Genomic DNA, 19417 nt, shown 5'->3' on the forward strand with positions numbered 1-19417 from the left:
GCTGTGAGGAACAGGGAATCAGAACCACATCCTCTGCACTCAATACAGGTGTGAAGGGGACAAGGCTCAGAAAAGAATGCATTAATCTCCCAAACATTAATTCTCTAGAAGTCTTCCTGAAAGTCACTTAAACAACAAACCAGGAATTCAGTATGTTTGAAACAACGCATTCAACATTTCTATTAATTTTTAAAGCTTGACCAATCACTAGTTGTGCCATGGGACCCAAAAAGACATTGTAGACCTATGTGTCAGTAATAAAAAAATAGTCCAGCCAAATAAACAGTGTCTCCTGGCACTCAAAGAACTCACCTTTAAATTGGACAATGCTTTAATCGGGTCAGAACTCAGCAGTATTCAATCAGCCATGGACTTAACCTGTTACTTGAGTTACTGTGGCTGTCAAATCAGGATTACCTGAAAGGCTCTATCAGCATAAAATAACAAGGCAATATTCAAGAGATGAACACTTAAACACTGCTTATTGCTACTGGTACCTTGAACTCGTTCTCCTTGTCCTTGGGGCCCTTGTGGAAGGGTCTGTCGTAGCGGAACTTGCGGATGTTGTTGACGCGGTAAAAGCTCTTGATGCGATCAGGGACACGGTCCATTTGCAGCACGTCTATATTGTCTGGGATGGGAGTCACTGCATAGATCTGTAAGTCTGGTAATTGTGCAGTCAAAGAAAGCTTTATCCACGTGTTAGGAAAGACAAATAGGAGACAGCAACCACACAGGAGAGGAGTTCCATTTGCTGACAGTGTCCTTACGGTTCAAATCCCACACACTGTACATGCTCTTCTCTCAGATGCCAAGTAGTGTGGGTTTCATGACCAAGCTCTTCAAACTGCCTGCAGCCCCCTTAAATGTGATGTGGTACAGTCCTTAAATGCACTGAGGGTTGTACTGGGTGTACCAAATCCCAGTGCAGGTGAGTATGAGAAGAATGAGATTCAAAGCCTTGGATATAAAAAGGTTCAGCAGTTTTAAAGAAAGAGAAATTGCAAAACAGGAATACTCCTAAGGAGACACAAACTGTTTGTGGTGCTGGTGCTATTGGTAATGACCAAGCACAGGCCTTTCCCTTTTACATGGAACATTACCTGCATTACTCCCCAAATAAAAAGTAAGTGCCCTCTCTAACACCACGTCCCACAATGAATCAGTTACTGTCTGCTGCAGACAGGGTCTGGTTTTGTCCATACCCAGCTCCACGTCTGTGCTGTGCCCCAGCTCCAGGAGAGTTTGCCATTTTACAGAAGGATACACTGGGCATCACACTGCAATATGGAGTCGTCGGGGTGGTTGGGGTGCTGCATTGCAATGGCCTGGGGGAACTCGCTCAGCATCCTCTGCTGGAAGGCTTCCAGCCTCTCATAGTCGTGGCCCCGACACACATATTCTTTGTTCTGCAAGAGGGACAAGCATCAATTAGTGTCCTTAAAAGTAAGTGAAATTCTATTGACTTCTATATCACTTTGAATGTTACTTCAAAACCAAAGATAAATGACAGTGGCAATATGCTAATGTGAGAGTAGATGTATTTTATCCCTTCCTTTTTCTTTACAATGTATTCATGAAGAAGTGATGAATGAGGAGACTGTTCCACTGATCTCTGAACAGCACAATGTCTGTGATTCGGGCACAACCAGCATTTCAGTCTTGTGGTCCCTTCTTACCTGCTTTTCAGAAAATGCACAACTTTTAATTGTCTATACTGAAATGTATCAACTAACAAGTCACCAACTTGGCTGTTCTACGATAGGAAAGCTGCTGTCAAATACAATTTACACCAGATGGATAAAAGTCCTGATATATGTTTATCATTTTATCAGTTCTCTTTAGAGAGAAGTTGCTACAAACTATTCACAAAAATCGCTGTTTAATCACTGCTGTATTATCACAGCCATACAACTCAGGCCTGATTGTGATGAACAATACATGCTCAGGAACTCCCCTGTCTACAGTGCAGTAATACAGAAAAGCTTTACCAAGAATTCTCAGTGGCCACTTAACAAATTCCCCTTTGGCCCTAAAAGCACTTTCCTCTTGATGAACAAAATTTCATTTCTGCTAATAATGGAAAACTGCATTTAGATATGACTCTTGAGGCATTAAACCACTTGTGCAGAGCTCTTGGATGCTTTTTGAGCCATCTCTCTCTAACTCCAAACAGCACAATACAGGATTTCTAAAGTCTTTAGTGTCAGAAAGATTGTATTCCAGTGTCTTAACCCTCACAAACCACAAATATCATCAGTGTTAATATCTCCTGGTTCAAGTCCAATCAAAGCAGGCAAATTCTCTAATTCTGGTAGTTTAAACTCTCATCCACATAATAACTAGAAAAACAGGGAGAGTTTTCACCTTCATGAAACAATTAAAAACTTTAACAAACAAGAACAGCCTTTTATTTCTTGCATTTAGAAGCTTCAGTATATTCAAGAATGTGTTTTTAATTGCTCTGGAAAAGGGATTCAGTCAAGCAGTTCTTGATCTCGTAGCAAAATTGAAGGGAAAAGTAGCAAAACCAGATCATAAAATACAGCCAAGGAGTTGTTATCTTTGGATTTGCATTTCAGCTTTATGGAAAGAATCTCATGTTCTGACTGTGACATGTGTCACTTTGTATGCATCAGTCACAGCAACCAATGGACTGGGAGAATAATGACGTGATGAATCTTGACAGTTCAGTCTGTAAAACTCAAACTTTGCAGCTATTATTAAATCTGGAGTGAGCCCATGTTTGAAGGTGAATCTCTTCATGACACTTACTGCATTCTCTGTTTTAGCTTTTGATTGCAGCAATCTAGAAAACTGTAAGTCTATAAATAAACTTATTGTGCTTCTAAAAATAATGCCCTGAAAACACCTCAAAGCTAAATTTAAGAATACTTTTCAGACAGATGCCAACACAAGATCTCAAATCAAGGCTTGTCAGGCCTTGAACTTCTGGTAGATGGAAGATATGGACAGTCTTAATTTAAATTTACTTATATAGGAAGGCTAGAAATAGATGCAGAATTCATAGAAACAGGAACAATTACTTTTCTAGACAAAGGATCTTCAAAAATCAAAGATGTAGAAAAAAGTGGCTATTTTCTGTCTTAAGCTTTACAGCAATAGAAAAATACATGAGAAAAGGGCTTGGAGTTATTTGATCAATTTAAATCACTCCCATATCCATTTGAAGATTTTAAATCCATGTAAATCTTTTTCTTCTCTAGAATAGCTGCTTCCAATCTCTTTACAGTGTGATCCATGCTGATGTGACTGCTAATGGGCTTAGTCTGTGCTCCACAATGTGTGTGCTGTATGGATCATTAGGGAGAGAAAGGAGGAGGATGACTTTTAATGAGATTGCTACATTAGTAATCTGCTATCAGAAGTACTGCTACCAAATATAATTGCAGAATTAACAAGGATTATAATTATGTACGCTCGTGTTCACTGCTTATGTCTCCAGCCAAGGATCCACATTGTTACAGCACTCTGCAGAGAGTCAGGGCTGAGCACAGAAGCTCAAGCAGTGTCAAACACCTCAGCCATGCAGGATCCCAGGTAAAAGTGAGGATCCACAAGATAAAAAGATAAACTCCAGTCACTGACAGTACTTCAGATGTTAGGAATGCTTGTGTGCCATGATGACTGTGTTGGCACTCCCTTGCTGAAACGTTTGTTGTTAGATATAAAAACCAGGAATTGTTAGTTTTCTTTGGAGACCTTCATGAAAGGGCAGCTCTGGGTTCACACTGCAGCACCTGTACTTTGGATTCCTCTGCAGGGGTGTTCCACACACTGCTTCAGGCTGCTGCAGTCTGCATTCTGGGAGGAGCAGCTGAGGGAAGAGGGGCTCAGACTGGAGAAAAGGAGGCTCAAGGGGACCTTCTCACCCTCTACAACTCCCTGACAGGAAGTGGTAGCCAGGTGGGGATCAGGCTCTGCTCCTAGGGAACAAGGGACAGGAAAAGAAACTGCCTCAAGATGCACCAGGGAATGTTCAGGCTGGACATCAGGAAGAATTTCTTCATGGAAAGGGGTTGTCAGGCATTGGAAGGGGCTGCTTGGGGGTTGATGAAGTCACCATCCCTGGAGGTGTTCAAGAAACTACTGGACGTGGCACTTGGTGCCATGGTCTGGTTGACAAAGTAGTGATTGGTCAAAGGTTGGATCAGTGATCTTGGAGGCTTTTTCCAACCTAAATGATTCTGTGACTCTCTGATTCTGGTACTGTTACATGAAACCATCACCCTTTATCTGCTGGTATTTCTTTTCCTTGGCTAATTTCAACTTGCCTTTATTACCCCTGTCTGTGTTTCCATTAAAAGATAATGTTGAAATCCTTGTTAAAAAAAACAACAAACAACTTCATAATCAGGGAAGAGGACAGCTTTCAAAATGGCTTGGCTTTGTATGGCTTCACCCTATGTACCTCAATTGGTGCCACCTCTTGTCAAACCATTCCTTCAAAGAGAACACAAACCATGCACCTCCAGTCCTTGAAAGCTCCCAGTTACCTTGTCCTGTCACATTCGATGGCATCTGCCATCAATTTGCAGGCAGCTCTTGGAGCACTTGTCAGATTATATTCCTTCCTTGCTCTAAACTAGCAACAAGACATTGTATAAACAAATACCCATTTAAAGTTTGATTCCTCATTAGGAAAAGAAGAAAATTACACTTTTCAAATGGATTGGTACACAGCAGACAATGAGCTCCAAGTGAGGACGTGTCCAAAGAAGCTGTTTGGCTTTTTGTTCAAGAGAGGAAATTTTCACTTGCACATAGCATAAGAGTCATCAGGCTGGGATTAGAATTCTGTCAAGTGAGACTTTTTTTAAAGTGTGATAATTTGAGATGATGAAAATTAGTTGTAATGACCCAACATTGCTGCAATACAGCATTTTGCTTAATATAGAGGCAGTTTGTGCTGCATCTGCAGATCATCAAAATTCACAGTGGCATGAGTCAAATTTCTGATCTCTATTCCCAAGAACATTCCCAGTGGACCGTGTTCTTCAGTTCAGCCAGAAAACTGTTTTTATTTGTGCAGGCATAAAAAATATGCTGAATAGTAGACATTATATCTCCAAAATAAAAATACAAAACCTTAAGAGCTACTCTGAGTCTGGTCACTTTATCACATCCTGTATAAATTTGGCTTACCCGCAGGAAAAATGGGAATTTTCGACCATAAAAACCAACTCTGAAAAATTCCGGTTCTAAGCGCTGCTGTTCCATGATATTGTCATAATAGGTAGCTTCCATTTTCTGTGGAGGAAAGAGATAGCTCTATCAGACCCTTAAAGCTGCACTTAAAACATTAACAACTCAAGGTTCATTGAAATATCACATTACTCTTTTACCCCTGCAATTTTTTATGAAGAGACCAAAATTCTGTTAAAGATAAAAATTATTAATTAAACCAGTCTACATGGTGAACAGACTAGAATATTACCATATTCATTTTATATTTTGGAAGATGACATATGAATTTTTGCAGGTTTATCTTATTTTAAATTAAACAGGTCTTGAATGTAATTTTCTTTGCATTGCAGAATTAATGGCAAATCTGAGATTAAAATCCACATTTCCTGCTCACAATATCCTATTCTCTCCTACAGATCAAAATCCATACTGCTGCCTGGAAAATTACATCTAATTGGGGTTGACTTAATTGAGTTGAGTGGCATGAAAAAGGATAAAATTAAATCTTCTACAGCTCTGTGCACCAGAAGGTTTAACATGGAAGGAAAAGATGGTTGGAAAGAGGAAAAGGACTTTTTTCTAGTTCCAGTAACTAGTTTTGTAGCATTGTGCCAACAGGGATCAAGAGTGGGATTTCTAGACCTGTGGCAAAGTAAACCTCAGTTGAAAGGCTCACAGGAATTTCACTGCAGCAAAAGGTGTCTCTTCAAGGAGAAGAACCAGTTTGACACCATTGCTTCCACTGCAAAAAACCCTAACTTGCAATATTGCATCCTGCTTTATGCTCAGTTAACATAAACATGAACTCCTTTCCCAGAAAGGGGAAGGTCTCAAAGTCATTGTGGGAAACATCAAGGAACGTGGTGGTGATGTGAATAGCACAGAGTGCAGAGCCAAGCTGGGCATGTGCTCTGTTTGGGGCCACTTTGGAGAAAACAGGTTCTTAAGAAGTACAGTTTATCAGACCTTGTTAGACAGGTGCCTTCAGAGAAAAATAAACTGGACTTTTTTGAAAGAGAATTTAAACCACTATGTATATCCATGCAAATTTGGATACATGTATGCTACTCCAGGAGGAGATGAACTATTTTCACATTCAGAAAGTTTTTAAATAACAACATGAACTCAGCTTTTTCTGCTTAAAGCATGATGCTGAAAATGTGCCCTGATTTCATCATGTGTTGGGTTGTACCAGAAGGACCAGACCCTTGTAAACTGATAAGAATGCCATAAACGTTTGCCTTCTTCACTCTCTCTCTCATTCATCTTATCTCACTGTGGCACAAGCTGCCCTTGATTCTTTTGGAATTAAAATATGTATTAAAAAATAGGATATTTTATGCAAAAAATATATGTAAATATGCTATTGCAATAGTAAGCCCAGCTCCTGTGTGTGTGCTGTCTTCATATACTCACGGGATTTTACTGCTGCCAGTGGACCTACAGCGTCATCAATAGGAATCAATGGCAAGGAGTCACAGTGAATGCATGGAGCTCTATAAGGACTGTGATTCTTTTTTAAATGCAGAATGCTCTGACAGGAGAGCAAAATGCTCTGGGGAACGATGCAAGAGTGTGCAAGGAGAGCCAGTGCAGCCACTTACCCGGATCCAGCTGAGGCTCTGGTAGTCATAGAGGCTCTCGTACTGGATGGCCAGTTCTCGGCACAGCGGGATGCCAAACTCCCAGCTCTGCAGGGCCAAAGCAAATCACACTCACAGCAAACACAATGCTGCTGCCAGCTCAGCTGAGAGCAGCATGGAAACAATTCTGGGAATTCATTTGGTATGAAATGGCAGAGATTAGATGTGAAAATGCAATGCGATGAAACCATTTCCATTAAATAGCACATCAGTTCCTTCTAAAAGATGGGAACAGAGGCATATGTTCCGTGGAAATTACACACACATACTGCTTGTTCTGGCACTTCATTTATGAGACTGGGAACTTATCTGGAGAAAGATAATAAAACTAACAATTTTTCTTCGCGCTAGACACCCCTTCAACCCACCCCCAAACAGCTCCTTTGCTTCCTGCACTAGAACTCCCTGGAGCACAGAGTTAGGGCTTGGCTCCCCAGCAAAGTGCTCTCCTTCCCAGGCTGCTCCTTCCCACTGAAAGCACAAACTACCAGGCAGTGGGAACACTCCAATACACAAAACATCCTCAGAACTGACCTGCATTGCTGCAGTTACTCAATATCCATATTCAGAAAGCCACACTCATTTCTTCAGCTCCCAATCCCACATGATAAATCTCTCCTAGCACACCATACTCATCATCCCAGAGGTCAGGAGGGAGAGACTCACTTTGGGCACACTCACACTGAGACAAAGACTCTCCTGTTAGCTCAAGTGGCTTTTTGGAGAGCTTGTTTTACACTGAAATCTCCTTTTCCATCACCTTTTACCTGCACACACTGGAAGCCTTTTAGGGAAGTGGCTGTTTCTTACCATGCTTATGGTAAAGGATTTAGAATACCAATGTCTCAGTTGAACCTTTACTGGATTAAGTTTTATTATGCATTACTGGGCTAATTTACCTGTTTTCTTACAAGGGACCCTGCTGTAGTGAAAACAAAATTAATGTGTGAGTTAGACTATCACCTTAAGTTTTAAGAATATTAATAGCAATATTGTAAATTATTGTAAACATAAGTATTGTAAACACTCATTAACAACAATCATGTAAAATATTAGTACTTAATATGGGAAGAGTTTTTCTGGTTACATGTATCTTCACATAAAAAAGTGAATGTCTACACTGTTTGATTTAATTCATGAGGCAGTTTACAGTGTTTCCCTTTAAGCTCACATTTGTAGTGTCTGTTCTCTCCTTACTACCAGTTCCTTACTACAGCTCTTTAGCTTCTGTTAATTACAAAAACTTCAATAAAAACTTGCTAAATAAAATATTGTACCAGAATCAATTTGGATGTTCTGATAGTATTTGTAGTTTGAGAGAATGGAAGGCATGAGATTTTTTTAGAACAAAGCAGTAGGTACAATAGGAAAAGGAACTGAAACAGTTTCTTCACTACTCTGAATATTAGTGAGGTATTTGTGATTTCAAATTAACAGGATTTTTGCCATGGGTTGTCAAAGCCCATGACACACAAGCTGATCCACTGAATTGAGGTCATAGTCAGTTAAATGTTTGTATTTGCAAACTCAAACACCACTGCATTTTTTATGGTTGCAGCATGTTCTTTAGAGAGATACTATACATAGATTTTCAGTCCTCAGTTGATCTATGTTCACTTCTAAAATATCTGGCCAGGAATAAATGGCTTTTTTCCCCACGGGGAGTGTGAGCAGCCTTACTTCCAAATGGGATGCTGTGACTAAAGCCTACCTAACTCTCTAATCTGTGTTCTGGACAGAAGCAGAAAGATCACTGGCTGTTTTCCCTCCAGGTGATCTGAGGGATATAACCCTTTCATGCTCCTTTTCTGATGTCAGTTAAATTAGCAACATGGTACCACATCTGATTTCTCTATATACTGCCTCTTCTACATGTACCTTGATACCATTCCTGTCATCCTAACTCAGGCTCTCTGTTTCAGTTTCCACACCAAGCAATTCCACTGTGCTACCTGAGTATTCTGCAGATAAAAGATGAGATAAGAAGTGAAGAAAAACAATACACAGGTAATGTCCTAAAGAGAAAATGGTTTGTAGCTATTTGAAAGGAAAAGGCATGAATGGATATCCAAGTTACTGGAGCTTCAGTATTAAAATCTGTGATGCTAACGAGTAACATCTTCACAATAAAGATAATTAATTTGTAATTCCATGTGACATGCAAGTGTCACTTCCCTCTTCAAATAACTTCCTGATGTCTCCACTGGTAATTTTCCTCATTAGTGCTTTCTGTTTTGCTGGCCTTTGATGTATTTGCATGTTGTGTTTTACTTGAAAGCCACATTTACAGGGCATTTATTGCACCCTTCTCCTATGATACCAGCAACTCTCAGCTGACTGCACACAAGGGGGCACAGGTAGAGACAATCAACCCTTCTGGATGCAAACCTTTATTTACTCACATCCCACGTGCAGCTTTCTTTTGGAAATGATTCCCATGAGGGTACACAAGAGAAATGATTTTGAGTGTTGGGTATGGAGCACATGATCAAAAACGAAGTGCTTTGGGAACACTGCTTTGGGCCTCTGTGTGCACTGGGCTGCACTAAGGAGAGCAGACCCTGCAATGCCATGGTGGGAGCTGTTTAGAACTGTCAATTAATAAATCCAGCAGTGAACTAGACAGAAATGGGTTGTGTAGTTTTTGAGCTATTGCTGTGCAGAAACATGATCAGTCGGGTTCAAACTGTTCCATTAACGGATGTCTTCAACTGGAGAACTTTTGAGTTTTAACAGTCAAAATTGTTACTGAGGGTTAAAAATATCTTCAATTTAAGTTATGTACTTGCACACACTGCCAGCTGAGCCCCAAACCAATTCACAGCATAGCAGAAATCAGCAGGAAGGGGCACATGACCAGTGAAGGCTAAAAGGCTCTGGAACACCATGTTCCTTCCCAGCACAGGGCTGCTGACGCTGAGGGTGGGAGTCAGTTCTGCACCCACTGCACATCCCAAGCCTGACACAGGCTGTGCCACTGGCATGTCACAAGACAGCCTTGTGGCCAGTTTTCCTCCCATTCCTGTCCTGATAAAATTTTCCTATAAACAAGTGCAGAATTTTTACAGCCTTTACACTCACTCTGCCTTGACACCCACACTTGGTGGAAGAGGCCAGGAGCAGCATGAGAAATGGAACTCTGGAAATGCAACTGAAGGACAATTCCTGCTCTGTAGAACCTGAGGAGGGACCATCTCAGGATAGTACAGAAAGAAGCTGTCAGACACAAGCAGAGAGAAGCAGGTTTCTTCCATTCCCTGAGCTGCTCCCTGTCACACAGCAAGAGTGGTGAAAAGGAGGATTTGGCTTCTCAGCATCTTTCACTTCCATAGTCTGAGTGACATACACACTGCTTAAGTGGATTATTTAATCATTCAGCTACCATTTGTAATAAAGGAGGATTAAAACACGAATCAAGTAACTCCAAAAACATCCAGTAGGGAGAAAACCTCAAGAGGTTAACACTCTATAATCTTAGGAGTTTTATAGCCTAATTACATCAGTCAATTTTTACTCTCCTTCACTGTGTATTATGGATTCCCTGTTCTTGTTGTCAAAAATAGTCACTTGTTTTCCATAGTGCCTCTATCATCTTTGTCTAGTCAGAAAGTACAGTACTGTAATATTTGTACAAGGCAGTAATTTGTTTTTAAATGCAGTCTGAAAGCCCCTGAAAATTTCTGACATGAGAGAACCATATGCAGCGTTATCACAAAAAAGCAGCTCTGTCAGGCACACAAAAAAAGATCTTAATCACTTCCTCATAAATGGGCCATTTCTCCCTTCACACAGGAATCTGACTTCCTTTTGCAGGTTCTGTAGAAAATGTTTCTGCCATATGCAACTCCTATTACCAGGACTAGGAATGCACTATCTGGAATGGCAGCCCCATAAGAACCAGCTCATATTTGTATTTAATGCCATTGCCATTGCCATCACAGGCAAAATCAACCCCGAGGCACACATACAGATGTTATCTCCCAAGAACATAAGCTGTAGGAATTTTCTTAGAGAAGGGAAAAATTTGAAAACACTCCAACAGATGATGTCACTTTTAAGGTTCACCTCTGAAATGTTCCCAAAACACCAGGACACAAGGGACTAAAACATCTACCTCTGAAGTAATTGGAAAAAAAAATATAATTAACTGTAGAAAACCCATACTCAATATATGAAATTGAAATGGATTGATTTTCTTCTTGTGCAGTGGATGGAACTGCACTTCAATTGAAAATCACTTTAAAATAAGTGACACTGAAAGGATTTAAATCTTTTTCAATAAAGAGACCCCTATAGCATTTGCCTGCCATTTCCTTGTGTAGGTTAAGCACAAAACAAGTTCTCAAGTGAGTCATAGCACAGCAGTTTGCACAGACAGCTACAAAATGCAATCCCACCTCTCAAAAGCTGAGGAACTGGCACTCTGCCACATCAGCTGATCCAAGGCTCGGTTTAAAGGTTTAAAAATGTTCTGGTGTTTGTCCTGTTGGCCTCTCTAATCCATTCCCAATGCCATACATAATAAAATACCTTTCCTCATCTGTTTTTTTTTGTCCAGAGAGCCAATTTGTCATGTTATTAACCCTCTTGATACAAATTTACTTCCAGACTACTGAACTGAGGTGCTGGCTTGCAAGCCCTAAGTCGGTCAGGAAAAGGGAAGGAAGCTGCTGGAAGAGAGAAGAAGTTGGCATACCTTCCCTTTGTTGAAGTAATGGATAATCTTACGGCACAGACCTTCCTTACGTTGCCACTCTGATTGAGATGGGTAATGCAGGAACTCTCTCAGAGGTCTGTCCTCCCACTGAAGCAACTCACAGTACAAAAGCAGAGTGAATGCAGCCTCTGTAGGAAAGGCAATTATGGAACACTGAATCAATGACAGAAAATAAACACAGCCAATACTGAAAGGTCACAGACTTGCTTCTGACGTTCTGTGATTTCTGATTTATAGTTGGTGAAAAAAATCTCAACTCTTACAGGACCGTTAAATTATTCAATTACTTAAAATAGCAGCACATGATTTTTTAGGTACAAATCTGTCAAGTTTCTTTTTACCAGCTCCTTGATTTAAATGCACAGTCAGATGTTCAGATTTGTAACTAGATTTGGGGCCTGCAGCTGTAAACAGAGCTTGGACAACACAGCATTAGAGTCCATACACGTTCCAAGTGCTCCCTCAGCACTGCAAGGCAAGGAAATATGACAAGTGATTATATAATGCTGGTTTTGCTAATCTTCCTCGAAATTTCATTACGCTGTTGTGATTTTTTTTTAATCCATCTTCTTTAAAGAACACTTTAATGTAAAATTTGAAGTGTAATGCAATAATCATGTGGCTGGGTATAAACAGACAGGATTAAACTCAAGGGAAGGAGCTGGGCCTCAGCTTCTTGCCTTCCCAACTGCCATAACTGATTCATGTAAATTCTTTCCAAAAGAATGAACCAGACACTGCATAACATCAGGAGAGTTACAAAATGTCATAAGGACTCCAAGCAGAATGCTGGAATGTGTCCCTCACCTGTGTAGTTCTCAGCCTGTAGGTGCATGTCACACAGCTTGTGGATATAGCGGATGTACATCTCCTCCTTGTTAATCTCAGATTTGTAGAAATTCTGTGAAAGAAAAAACAGAGTCGTTACTCTTGAGACTCTCCCTTCATTCAAGCACTCAGCAGTGTATGTGGATGTGCAAAGTTATTGAAAAGAGAACACATTCTTAGTGGGAAAGAAAAGTAATTCTTCTTTTCACATTCACACTGATCTAACCCACTAATTTTTATATTGTGGCAAGATATTCTTTTTCAAAATGAAGGTAGTCAAAAGCTGAAAAGAGGTGAGAGAGGCTGTAGAACCTGTGTCACAGGGATACAAAGAACTCAGCTGGACACAGACCTGAGTAGCCTGACCCTGCTGATGCAGTGAGTCACATCAGAGGATCCTCACAATCCTCATCGTTCTCTTCTGTCATCCCAGTGCTTGGATTCTGAAGCTTCTCTTGCCTGACACAGATTCCTATCCCAGCCTTTCCCATCCCAGGTTCAACAAGATTGCACAGTATCACAAAGAGATAAAGGAAACATCTTTACCATAAGGTTAACAGTGCAGCCAATCTTCTTGTTTTCAGTTTCATCTCCTTTCATACAGTCCCTAAGGAAGCAGAGCAATGTTGAAACAAACATCTGCAAAAACAGTCCTTTTAAAATAAATTTGAAGCTAGCTAATCTTCCAGAGTTCCCTGGATGACAAACAACAGATAATCACATACTTCATTTTATAAAGTTCCTCTAAGAAAAATTTTCATATTAGGGCTGAAATGATGTGAGAGCTGAGTGTCCCCTTACAAGTTTGCATCTGCAAACAAGCACCTGAAATGACTGTTCCTTCATTTCTTGCAAGAATCTGAACAAAAATCAGATGACAGTGGTCAAAAATAATCCAAATGCAAGATCTACTTAAAAAAGCAAAAAAATTCCTATTTATCCAGATGTAAGCATTTTGTCCTAGTCCAAGGGTTGGCTTCCATAAATGCAGCTCTGCAGTGTGGTGTGACACACAAGGATACAACCTGAGGGATTTAGACTAGATTTCTAATTTTGGCATAGGTAAGTTAATCACAAAACTTATCTTTGGCTTCTGGAATATTTTAGAAATTGTTTATATTCAAACAGTACAAGAGACTAAATTTTTAAAGCTGTGACAGCAAACCATCTTGAGAACTCTACAGCTTCTGACTGGCAGCTGGACTCTAAGAAATGCCTGTGCCTTTCCAGTAGATTCAAATTCCAATGCCCCATGCCAGTTCCCTGTTCTGGGAATGGCAAATCAGCTGCAGATTGAAAATCAGTTAAAACTTGGTATGTGTTTCTCAAGCATGGAAATGTGTATCTTTGTGTCAAAGCTGCCTTGCTGGCAGCCATTTATCATTAAAAAACAAAACCCAGAAACCAGTAACACATGACACCCCCCACCCTGCCCCCCAAAAAACCCCAAGCAGCTCCCCTGCATTCCCTTTAAATGTGTCTCCAGTACCTGGTTGTGCAGAGTAGTTGTAGAGTGGTTGTTGCCAGGAAAAACGGGAGATTGGATCAAGGTGGTAGGGATAACAAAAAGAGCAAACTAAGAAGCACAGAAAAGGAATTGGGACTGCAGAGCACCTAGCCTAGTCAGAGGGTTTCACCTCTAATGAGCAGCAGCACAAGAAAAAACCTATTTGAACTCTTGTCAGTAGGCTAAAGATAGAAATATCTGGGGCAGTTCTATATAGGTTCAAATTGTCTATTATTAAAAAAGCCCCTCTGAGTGTGTGTGTGTGTATATATAAATCTAAAGTTAAAATATTTCCTTCTAACTTAGTCAAAGCTCAGCTGCATTGACACAACAGTCCTGCAAACCTCAGTTTAAAACTAAATGAAGGCTGCCTAATTTATAGTGAAATCTTGCTCATGAGCCACCAGCTGATGTGTCAGAGTTCCCAGACAGAAGTTTACCAGCCCTGCAGGCCTGGATGAGGCATTCGGCACACCTTGGTTCACTGAGGCTTTGGGGATCACTCTTGTACTTAACATCCATTTTGCTCAATTAGGTGAGATCATTTCAGTGATAGAAGGAATTAATGTTTTAGCAACATGAATAAACTTCAGTACAAAACTATCAGGAAGGAGCACACAAGAATGATAATAAGATCTCTAGAGATGAGCATCTGGGATGTTTGCTCAGAACCCAGCATGATTCATTGACTTGCATCTATGCAGCTTGATAGTCAACAAAAATATTCCCTGTAGGAATTTGGTACCATGTCTTGACAATCTTCTTGTGCTCAGAACATGCTCCTGCTGGTGCCAGGTACCTGTAGTCCAGCAGACGCTCCATGAGACGAGTGACGGATGTGACAAAAGAGATTCCAGTCTCCCGCCAAGTTTCCTGCTCAATCTTCTCCAGCAAACTGTTTGGAGATGGAAAGACAGCAGGTGAGGCTTCCAGGGAAATGGTACAGTGCATGCAGACTTGATACAGGCAACTTGGTTTCTCCCTCATAAAACAAATGCCAGAAGAATTAGCATCTTACCTGGGATAAGGCCCAAAGAGTTGGGTTCTACTCCAGGCAGCATGAGGTAAAGATAAGGAAATTACAGAATTGACAGGAGAAGGGAAAATATCCTCACATTGCCATTTAACAGATATGAAAAAGAGCAACACTCATGGCAATACTTGATTCCTACATTATTACCTGTAGCTTAAATACTGCTAGCAGCAATCAGAAAATGAGGAGTCCAAACCTACTGTAAATATTTCTTCTTTGCTCTTCCTTCCATAACTTTTCATCTCTAATCAGCAACCAACCAACCCTGAATCACATTCTATTTAAGTTGGAAATGAAAGCAATCTGCTCCTGTTTAGCATGGACAGTACAGTGAGCACCTATCTCACACAGTAGTGAAGGAAGAGAGAAGGCTGGAAAGAGAACAATTAACATTGTGTTTGAGAAGTGAAGAAAGAAAGCAAATTCACAATCCAGTTTCCCTTAAAGTGGATTTCCAGTCAAAGAGTTTGCCACTTCCAGGAAGGAAATTCTGTTGGGTGTCACATCCTCCAAAGAGGCAAACTCTTCAATACTGGGATATTTGCAGCTGAGGGAGCCAATTCTCTTTTCAGCAGTATAGTTGAGACTATACTATAAGTCTATAAGAGACTATAAGTAGAATTCAAGATCAACTGTTTTTTTCACACAGCATTTATTAAGTTGTGGAATTTTTTCCTCAGTTGTTTGCTCATATTGTTTTCAGACAAGTCAGTGGCAAATATAAGCTTAGTGGTTGCTGGAATTCCAGACTGTTTCTTGGTAATGCATCCAATCACTATCACCTAAAAATAAGTAAAAAGCTACAGCCCTTGAATTCTTAACATTTCAGGTAATGAATGTCCCCAAAGGCACACTATTCCTCTTGCCATGTGAACAAAAAAAAGAGAATAGATACTTCCTTTCCTTTATCCCTGAAATAGACTTACTTTATCTGTACACATAAGATCCAAGGCTGAATATACACAAATCCAAATTGAATACATTTCCATACTTCCTGAGGATAAGCACATGGGATAGGCAGGCTTATCTAGCTTGCAATGAATGTATATGCAATTGCAAATTCAGAAATAGAATTATTGGTCCCAGCAAAACAAAGGTTTATGCCTCAAACAGCTGGTGTGCTGTTGGGGGCCACATAAAATTGTCTGTCTATGCCTTCTGAAATAAACTAGGAACACTCAAAATGAAATTTGGAGACAGATCAGTAATCAAAGGTTGTAAAGTGCAAAGTCAGACATAAAATCTTCAAGTTTATCCTTCTGAGTACCAGTGGTTGGTGTGAAAGGATGTGGAAGTACATTGTCACAATGGACTCTGGAGGAAGCAACTGTTGAGCCAACCAAAACATGGCCTTCAGAAATAGGAAGAGAGAAAGAAAAATGCTGAGGAAAATCTCCTTTGCTCTAACAAGGCCTGACTCTGTAGATAGTGCACTGTGTCTCTAAATCCTGAGGCTAATATCTCATTCAATGCTGTGGAAAAAGGGCCCTGGCTCCTCCAGCAAATGAATTTTTGATAGAGGATGATAACCTGTGCAGCCTTTCATTAGATGTCACAGAGAGAAGACAAAGAAGAGTTTAGGTCTCCATTACTTTCAGCAGTACTTCACTGAGCCATTCCATGGGAAGTTGCCAGGAGCCCTTTCCTGCCCTCCCCAGGGATCTGTGGCTGCACACATCACTGCCTGACTCCTCCAGTGACCCTGCACAACACGAGGAGCACAAACTGGCAAAGCTTACAGCAGGCTGAAGAGTTCCCTGTAGTTCTCATCACCTTTTCCTTCAGACACCAGGCTGTCCAGCTTATCAATCAACTCAGCTTCCACCTGCAGGAAGAAGTGACCAAATCCATCACTCAGACACTTCCAGTGAACCAGTGCACCAGGTAAACTGGATCCTGAACTACAACAGAATATCCAGCACCACTGCTCTGCTGTTCTGGTTCTGCTGGTGGAATTCATTTGCAATCACCCAGGCATCGTTATACTGGAAGATTATTTGCATTAAACCCCACTTTTTGAGCCCATAATTATATAACACTTCAGCTTTTTCTTTCACTTTATATAAAGGGCCACACCAGCATCATTATGTTTCTCATAGAAATATTTTGAATGCATATTAATTCCTACCCTAAATATCAAGTGTGATATCAGATGTTCTCATAAAATTGATTCAAGTGCAGAAATTGATGTATGTAACATTAAACAAAACAATTTTTTTATAGTCAGAAGCCTTGGAGAAGACAGTTTCACTACTAGTGAAGACAGAGGCTCCTAAAGGCTGAAGCTATTTGCAGAAATATGGCTTACTTTTATTTAAAGACAAGCATAGTCTGAGCTTCTCTATGTTTTTCAGTGGCCAAATTGCAAAGGAAGTAAAGATGGGAAGGAAAAACAAATTAGCCAGTGGCACACAAAGGGACTTGGTGCTCTTGATGCTGAAATCATTAAAGGGAGACCCGATTTCATCCCTCAATCCAACTGTATTGTTATCCAGCCTTGCTGAAAAAACAACCTTGTTAAAACATGAACTACTGAAGAAAATTTTAAAAAGGCTTGAAAATGAGTTTTCAGAGTTTTTATATTTTCTGATAAACAACTGAATATTCAAAAGGTGAAGAGAAACTCAGAATTAAAAAAACCCTCCCTTTGTTTGTGGTCTACAGTGACAACAGAGATCAGTAATGCGTGTGTCCAGCTATCCAGCATTATACTGGAAAGCAAATAACTCCCTTGTTCCAGCAGCTAATGATGTTTATTATCTCTTACGGTATTTAACTATTTATTTAATCACTAATACAGATGATTATTTCATCTTTAACCTTAGAAAGTTACAATATATGCTTCATAAAACAGTGCAGAAATTTGCTTCACAGGTAATTTAAGAATATTCTTGGAGCTGTAGTTTAAAATACATTAGTTTAAAAATTAAATGAATATTATGAAGAGTTCATCTTGATGCAGAAAATATAAATAGGCCCAGAAACTCAAAGGTGACAGTAGGTGCTTATTACTGTAAATTCCAGAGAAAGACTGTTCTATTGTTATGTTAAAATAAGTGGAAAGAGGACTGTGACCAAAATGCTATTGCAATAATAATAATAATAGTAAATAATAACAATTGTGGCAATCATGGGAGGTGAAGAGGAAGGAAAACAAGCTCCTGATATTACTTTTCCACACAGCCTTTAATAGATCAGGTTATGGGAAAGGTCTGCTATTCTCCTGGAATGATATATTAGATCTGGCATTTTAATGACTGTGCAAATAATTAATCACATGAATTATGATAATTTAATGATGATTTACTCCTTCAGAGCACTTCCCTGCAGATCCTGGCTCCCAGTATTGCCCCAGCACGACAATGAAACACTGTCAGCTGAGGATCCAGACCAAACCCATCCTTTATTAGCAAAGCTCTGCACTTCAGGGATCTGGTTTGCAGTGGAAAATCTAAGCAATTTTCTAACCATGACTGGGAAACAGAATGATGATTTCTCTCCCTGATTTGCAATCAGAGCTCACAGCAGGTGGAAACTGCAGAGCTCTTGTTGGACTTAACCCTTCCTGGAGAGCTGCTGCAATTTCTGCAAATAAAACCAGCTACAAAGTCTGTTTCAAGGCATAGTGTACTGATTTAATTATACAGTACCACTTCCTAGCTGCAAATTGAAGACAGGGAGAAGCAGAGAGCAGTGTTTTCACAATGACTGGCTAAATCTTTGCATCCCCATTTTTGGTTCTCAGTCTGTCCCATTTAGGTTGACTAATAATCTAAGTGAAACCACTGGGAGCACTGATAGTCTAGCACCTACAAAATTCTTTTCCCCATGATGTGCTTCCTCCTCTTCATGTTCATGAGAAATGCAGTTTGCACTGGTTAAACAATCTTGGAGGTTTTGTGGTAGTTAAGTGAATTAGGTCTTGAATTTTCTATTTTATAAATATTTACATGGCACCTTCACAGTCAGAAACATATCAACAAATACAAACTCCTTGCTTCCAGCTGGACACTGCAGACAGACAGATCTAGGAAAGGAAAGCTTGGGAAGTGCCCTCACCTGTTTGAAGTTGCCATTCTTTCTCTGCTCCCAGTCCATCATGTCATGGAAGATTGGGATCATGATATTCCTGACTTCTGGTTGTGGAACAAGTGTAACACCCAGAAAAGGGCCAATCATTCCCGGAATAAAGTGAATCTTGTGCTCACCTGTACAACCCAAAACAATTGCAATTAAATAAAAGCCTTTGCTATCTGTCACTGAGAAAACAGGGAACCCTTGCAATAATGACATTTACACGGTAGTAAACATGAGCATTACAAAAGCAAACATTATTTTCCTGAAAAGGTATGAAAAATCAGTATTTGCTTTATACCCTTTCTTGCCAAGTCTCTAAAAGCATTTTTGGTTTCACTGTGAAAGTCTTCAGCAAAAATTGTCAGTGCATTTTACTTGCAAAGGAATTCAAACTGTCAAAGGCA

At 40.0% G+C, this 19417-nt stretch overlaps 1 protein-coding gene across 12 annotated transcripts in view; it reads right to left on the reverse strand.

Annotated features, from left to right (window-relative positions):
- Nucleotides 1–19417, reverse strand: part of DOCK3 (dedicator of cytokinesis 3) — a 188122-nt gene that overhangs the window by 21308 nt on the left and 147397 nt on the right. For 10 of the 12 annotated variants that reach the window (XM_079317220.1, XM_079317224.1, XM_079317223.1 and 7 more), the window contains 11 exons: nucleotides 18996–19144; nucleotides 16676–16761; nucleotides 14922–14948; nucleotides 14703–14798; nucleotides 12943–13003; nucleotides 12376–12469; nucleotides 11548–11696; nucleotides 6813–6899; nucleotides 5167–5271; nucleotides 1268–1409; nucleotides 498–664 (listed from right to left, as the gene is read on the reverse strand). In XM_079317220.1, coding sequence (XP_079173346.1) covers nucleotides 498–664; nucleotides 1268–1409; nucleotides 5167–5271; nucleotides 6813–6899; nucleotides 11548–11696; nucleotides 12376–12469; nucleotides 12943–13003; nucleotides 14703–14798; nucleotides 14922–14948; nucleotides 16676–16761; nucleotides 18996–19144 — 1163 coding nt within the window. The remainder of the gene's footprint in view (nucleotides 1–497; nucleotides 665–1267; nucleotides 1410–5166; nucleotides 5272–6812; nucleotides 6900–11547; nucleotides 11697–12375; nucleotides 12470–12942; nucleotides 13004–14702; nucleotides 14799–14921; nucleotides 14949–16675; nucleotides 16762–18995; nucleotides 19145–19417) is intronic. The other 2 variants (XM_079317228.1, XM_079317222.1) reach the window with 1 other exon arrangement.

This window comes from Erithacus rubecula (genome assembly GCF_903797595.1).
Source record: "Erithacus rubecula genome assembly, chromosome: 13".
Classification (NCBI taxonomy): domain Eukaryota; kingdom Metazoa; phylum Chordata; class Aves; order Passeriformes; family Muscicapidae; genus Erithacus; species Erithacus rubecula.